At 35.1% G+C, this 7,067-nt stretch overlaps 1 protein-coding gene across 2 annotated transcripts in view; it reads left to right on the forward strand.

Annotated features, from left to right (window-relative positions):
* Positions 1 to 6,019, forward strand: part of TMEM100 (transmembrane protein 100) — a 30,709-nt gene extending 24,690 nt beyond the window's left edge. For both annotated transcript variants that reach the window (XM_053708221.1, XM_053708228.1), the window contains exon 2: positions 3,397 to 6,019. In XM_053708221.1, the coding sequence (XP_053564196.1) occupies positions 3,457 to 3,861 (405 nt within the window). In that variant the 5' untranslated portion in view covers positions 3,397 to 3,456 and the 3' untranslated portion in view covers positions 3,862 to 6,019. The remainder of the gene's footprint in view (positions 1 to 3,396) is intronic.
* Positions 6,020 to 7,067: the final 1,048 nt, after the last annotated feature.

Raw genomic sequence — 7,067 nt, forward strand, 5'->3', positions numbered from 1 at the left:
CGTGTATTTAGCACACCCCTCTCATTAACCAATCTTAGTCTTCGGTAAAAAGTAAAGCCTTCCTATGACGTGGTGACATACCATTGGATGGGAGTCTCATGGTGTAGTATAGTTACGCCTATTACAATCACGCCCCCTGTCAAACATACTTTGGGAAATATAGCATGAGAAATCATCTGTTTACCATACACTGTAATCTTTTGAACCCGCAAGTTGACACGGCATGTTGCTTGTGAGTAAGTCGTATGACAATCGCCATTCAGATTAGTGCAACAAAGAGTCTCATTGCGTTATTATTGTCAATATTAAGGCTGTCAGTGCTTATGAGTTCTGCATGTGTCAAGCTTGATGCGGTGAAAACAATGTTCCGTAGTGATGCAATGCAAACCTACCATTATCACATCCTTGTGGGTACAAAAGATTACAGTGTATGGTAAACGGATGATTTCTTACGCTATATTTCCCAAAGTATGTTTGACAGGGGGCGTGATGGTAATAGGCGTACCTATACTACACCATGAGACTCACATCCAATGGTATGTCACCACGTCATAGGAAGGCTTTACTTTTTACCGAAGACTAAGATTGGTTAATGAGAGGGGTGTGCTAAATACACAATATGGATTGGCTCTGATACGGATAGGGATGGTTTATAAAGAAGCCGCTGTGGACATTCGGCTTGATACTTTGAACCTATATACATTGAAAAAGGCCAGCTCAACGGCCGAAACGCGTTTGTGAGGTTCTTAGAACTCACTTTGTTCTTTTGTTTTTACCCTTACTAGTGAACGTACAATATAAGCCTTGGGGGTTTGCCTCTGTCACCTGAAGCCGAAGTATCTGGTTATCGGCCAGGAATACAGGGGGACTTCCACCTTAAGGCTTTAGTACGCTGTAAGGAGTGTTTGGTTTTACCTTATCGTACATATTTTGATATTGGTGTGGATTGGGGTGATAGTTATCCCTTTTTAATTAATTATAAAAACTTATATGTTTTAATACCCAAATAAGACACCTTATACTAACTGTTTCATTACAGTAGGTCACCATAATAGGAGTTTGAGTGCTAATATCCCCTCTATTTTCCCACTCTCTCCCCTTTCCCTATATTTGAACATTATCTTAAGGGGTAGCACCAAGGTTATTTATACCTTCTAGACTCCTATCTATAATTAGACACTGTGCCAATTGATTGCTTTTCATATTTCTGAATTACAAGTGAGGCGCAATGCCTCGCGTTTGCATTGCCTCGCGTTTGCATTGCCTGGAAGCTTTGCGCTTGTGTGAATGGGGAGCAGGTGTGTTAAATTTGGTGTTATCGCTCTCACAAGCTTCACATGCTTTGAGACACAACAAACCACTTGGCGCAATGCAGGGAGCAATTTGTGCAGTGTTAGGCAGCAAAAAAGAAATATACGGTATATGTATATAAATATATACAGTACATATATATTTATTTGTTTATATATGTATATACATGTATTAACACACAAATATATATGTATGTAAGGATATACAGTATCTCACAAAAGTGAGTACACTCCTCACATTTTTGTAAATATTTTGTTATATGCTTTTATGTGACAACATTGAAGAAATAACACTTTGCTACAATGTAAAGTAGCGAGTGTCCAGTCTGTATAACAGGCTTATTTACACTGTTATACAGGCTGTAGACTCACTACTTTACACTGTAGCAAAGTGTCATTTCTTCAGTGTTGTCACATGAAAAGATATAATAAAATATTTACAAAAATGTGAGTGGTGTACTCACTTTTGTGAGATACTGTACATATACTGTATATTAAGAGTAAAAACACAGTCCCCATGATTCACCTCTATGTAAAGGCACTTTCAGTGCCGGGTTTTTTCTTCAAACACCCCACATCCCCTTACTTTAACCACTTATAATTGCTTTGCACTGTTTTTTATTTTAAACATAAAGATGCTAATATTTTTATTTTATATTGAACTACTGTCCACTTTTTTATTTAGTGGGCAATTGGGGCATATTTGTTTAATTAACCAGAAGTCTGACCTCACTAGCCATGCGCCTAGTGAAACCGCAAGCTCGCGGGAGCATTAACCGGACACTTGCAATGGCTGGTTATTTATTGTGCATCCGTAAATGGGCAAATTTGTCCCTTTAAGGGCTCACGTATAATAGCGCTCCAATTGTAATATAAAAACTTATTACATGAGTTGTTTTTTTTTGCTGTTTTTTTTTTTTTTACAAAGCATAAAAAAAATAAAATACAACCAAAAAAATAATAAGAACAATAACAGACAAACCTATATAAAGAAATACAGAGAGAACAAGGCTGTCTTTTATTTAGTGTCTGTACCACCGTTTCTATTTCTTTTATAGATAGAGAGCTTGGACCCTGAATCTTATATAGTTGAGGTATGCGGTTCTACTGATTCTGGGGGAGAGTATCATCTTATACCACATATATCTGCAAATATTAGTATATGTTTATATGTATATACAGTTTTAATATGTTAAAAGGGACATTAAACACAAATTGTTTCTTTCATGATTCCTATATGTTAACAACTTTCCAATTTACTACCAATTTTTCTATTATCAATTTTGCTTTATTTTCTTGATATGCTTTCTTGAAGGAACAGCAATGCACTACTGGGAGTTAGCTCAACACATTAGCAAGCCAATCACAAGAGGCATATATGTGCAGTCACCATTCAGGAGCTATCTCCCAACTCCTGAGCGACATATGTATGCTTTTCAAAAAAAGGATACCAAGCGAACAAAGCAAATTAGTTGTTTATAATTGCATCCCCTATCTTAATCATGAAAGAAAAACTAGTGGATTCATGTCCCTTTAATAGTGGGAAGTCTTTTTTTGGCTTCTACATCCGTACAGCATTTCTATCTCCATTGCAAACAGGAAATGGACACATACAGAGCAGGATCGCTGTATATCATTACCTCTCCTGCCCTGTTTAAAGGGACACTCAAGTCAAAATAAACTTTTATGATTCCAATTTACTTCCATTATCAAATTTTGTATGTCTTTTTATATTCACACTTTCTGGGGAACAATCTCCTACTGAGCATGTGCACAAGCTCATAGGGTATGCGTATACTAGTCTGTGATTGGCTGATTTCTGTCACATGATAGAAGGGTCCGGAAAATGGGAGAAAAATAAATTTGTCAGAAAAAAATCTATTAGCTATTTGAAATTCAGAGTAGATGTAAAACAATTGTCTTTTTATTATGCACTTAACTATACAGTCCTACTGCATTGAGTGGTCCTTTAAGTTACATAAGCTCACGGATGTGCCTAACACCACAGTTATATTTAATTAGTAATTGTGAATTCATGTATCTAAAGAAACTATTGTTGATTAACTTATGTCACATTTTTACACAGCTTAAAACGATGTTGGACCAATACAGAAGTAGCCTAGAAATCTGGTAAAGAACTCTCTGTATGAAAATGGAACAGCCCATTAAAGATATCCTGGGAACTCCAAAGGTTTCGGAGCCAGTGATGATAGAGAAGACTAGCAATGACTATGTTATTACAGCTGCTCCGAGGGTCAACGAAACCCAACTCACCGCTGCGACTGGCGGAGCTGAACTCTCGTGTTACCGCTGCACCATCCCGTTCGGTGTGGTCATACTTATAGCTGGAGTGGTAGTCACAGCTGTGGCCTACAGCTTCAATTCTCATGGATCCATAATCTCTGTGTTTGGGCTGGTCCTACTGTCTTCTGGACTACTTTTGGTATGTTCAAGTGCAGTGTGCTGGAAAATTAGACAACGAAAAAAGAGAACGAAAAGGAGAGAGAGCCAAACAGCTTTGATGGCCAATCAAAGGAGTTTATTTGCATAAAATAGAACAATGGAACTGCATCTGCTATAATTAGATGGACCAGCTAGTAGGTTTATGGACATAACCAAAGGAGTGATTGCATTGGCAACACTTCCTACAGATTGAGATGTATAAATTGTACTAGTTTAATTAGTAACAATGCCATAATCTTAATGCAAAATCAGTATAATACAAATGTGTCACTATAGTTTAAAGTGATGGTAAATTCTCCGGCATAAAGTCACATATTATGAAAGCTCCTGTGCCAACTTGCATATCGATCTGCTTTTAGCATTAAAAAGTCCAATCTACCTTTAATAAGTAAGGTTGCTCTCCGGCTCCATTAACTGCTGTAATGCAGCCTCTGTTACAGAATTTCTCTCTGGCTTGTTTGACTGGCAATTGTTTTAGCCAATCAGAGCCTCACCATGCGCCCTATGTAAAGTATTGACAGCACGCTCCTGTGCTTGTAACTCTAACTGCAAGAAGAACTGTTTACTGTTTCTGATGCGCAAACAGCGTAGCGAGTTGTACATGCGCAGTCCTTCTTGCAGTTAGAGTTACAAGCACAGGAGCGTGCTGTCAATACTTTAAATGGGGCGCATGGTGGGGCTCTGATTGGCTAAAACAACTGCCAGTCAAACAAGCCAGAGAGGAATTCTGTGACCGAGGCTGTATTACAGCAGTTAATGGAGCTGGAGAAAAACCTTAATTATTAAAGGTAGATTGGACTTTTTAATGCTAAAAGCAGATCTATGCTGGAGAATTTACCATCACTTTAAGTATTAACAAGTTTTCTAGCCTGCCTAATTTCTAAATACATTTAATTAAAGGGACGTGACACCCAAACTTTTTCTTTCATGAATCAGATAGAGAATACAATTTTAAACAAGTTTCCAATTTACTTCTATTATCAATTTTGTTTTTTTTCCCTTGTTATTCTTTGTTAAAGAGATATCTAGATAGGTAGCGTGCACATGTTTGGAGCACTGCATGACAGGAAAAAGTGCTGCCATCTAGTGTTCTTGCTAATGTTGCAAAACTGCTGCCATAAAGTTCTGCAGACACGTGCACACTCCCAAACTTACCTACCTGCTTTTCAACTAAAAAAAACAACAAGAAAATGAAGAAAATTAGAAGTAAATTGGAAAATTGTTTAAAAATTGCATGCTCTAACTGAATAATGGAAGAAAAATAAATTTCATGTCCCTTTAAAAGAAAAACAAAAGAAAATATATATAAAAATGTAATTGGCAATTGCCACATTTTGTTTACAAAAGGGGAAAAATAAAATAAATCACATAATCTTGGATAGCCAATTGAAAACATTTAAAACCAGTGTATAAATACTATTTTTTATTGGTTGACGACAGAATTTAAATTATATCAAAGCTACATACAAAGTCATTTTCACATACTGTATGTACATTTTCCTTTGCATGAGATGTTTAAAGCCTATAAAATGCATTTATAAAGAATAGTTGCTTTATGGATTGTTTGAAAGGTGGCTTATTGCTGTTATCCAATCAGACTCTATATGATGTAACTGACCAATCAGCAACTGTCTATGAAACCAAGCCCCTTTTTAAACTGATAATAGGTTGATGATGAAATAGAAAATCATACACTGCTCAAAGATATACTAATGAAAAAACATGTAAACCCTTCTTTTACTAGGTATTGTTAATTGTTTTATATACAAAGACTTACATTTGTCATGGTTAAAATTTGCTATTTTAAATGCAGAGTAGAAAAAAATCATTTTATGTACCCTTTTTTGTTTTTACTAAACAAACATTGAAAACACAATCTAATTTGAATAGACTGTGTGATATTTTCCTTTGTAAAACAACTTGCAGGTTATTTTTTAGGAGAAAAGTTTATTCACTTGTTCATTTTGAAGTCTGTGACATTGGATGTAAGTATTTTTTGTGCTGCAGTGAATGATATTGGTGGTACTTCTATTTTTGTATTATTTTTATTGTAATTAAAGTGTATTTACGTTGCTATTTGTAATAGTTTGTTCACAGTGAGTGCTGCAAGGTGCAGTTTGTATCTTTAAAAAATATGACATCTTTTGTAAATGAACTTTAACCTTATCAAACATAGCACTTTTTGATCGTCTGTTTTTGTATAAAATGTACATTTTATTAAAAAAAATATTAGTGCTGCTATAAAACTTGTTTTATTTATTTATTTTTAATGTGTTTGAGGATTCTGACAGCAAATAAATAAATATTATGTCCCAGATTATAAGTGGAGTGGTATCAAAATAGCTGGCCCGTGCTCATAATAGTGCACAATGGTATGACAAGTAAATGGTAAAACAGAATTACCAGAGAATGTTTAACACGATCAACATCTCTTTAGCACCCCCTATAAACACCGCCCATATGTATATATACAAATGTAAATTTAATATATTTGTATTATTAAAATAAATGTTTAAAAAGTGTTTTAACTTGATATGGTATATGACAAAGTGTTAAAAGATACAGTATATATGTGTGTGTGGACTGGTGCACACATACATATATATATATATATATATATATATATATATACATTCACACATACCAATACACACATATATATATATATATATATATATTTTTTTATGTATGTATGTATATATATATATATATATATATATATATATGCACTTTTGAGCCCTTCCAAGTAGTATATATATATATATATATATATATAAAAGACAATAAGAAGAATGTAACTAAAGTGAATCACAAGGTGAATTCACTTTAGAAACAAGCAACACTACACAATATGCGCTAATTAGGGAAGGAGAACTAGCTGCTGTTAGATACACCACATATAAAAGAGAGAGTAAATCCCTCAAATAATGACTGTAGTAAAAAATACACACGCCAAGGAGAAAACAGCGCTAACACTCATACTAAATGCAGGAGATATATAGTTCACAATTTAATAAATATAAACATTCGTAGTCTATCCCAAAAGGTCAGTGAGCAAATAGGCAGGTCACCTCCTTACCAGAAATTACCTCAATCTAATGAGGTAAGTTGCCGCATCTGTGGGGGGAGGGAAACCTCCAATGTGTGAATCCTTCAGTATAGGCTTGTCACAATGTTGTGCATTCACTTCCTGGAGTTAGTAGAAACTTCCGATATATACATCCACCTCCTGGAGTCTTATAGAAACTTCTGATATCCACTTTAGCTGGTATCCACTTTTAGCACCTTCGTGAG

The sequence above is a fragment of the Bombina bombina genome, chromosome 1, assembly GCF_027579735.1.
Source record: "Bombina bombina isolate aBomBom1 chromosome 1, aBomBom1.pri, whole genome shotgun sequence".
In the NCBI taxonomy this organism is placed as follows: Eukaryota; Metazoa; Chordata; class Amphibia; order Anura; family Bombinatoridae; genus Bombina; species Bombina bombina.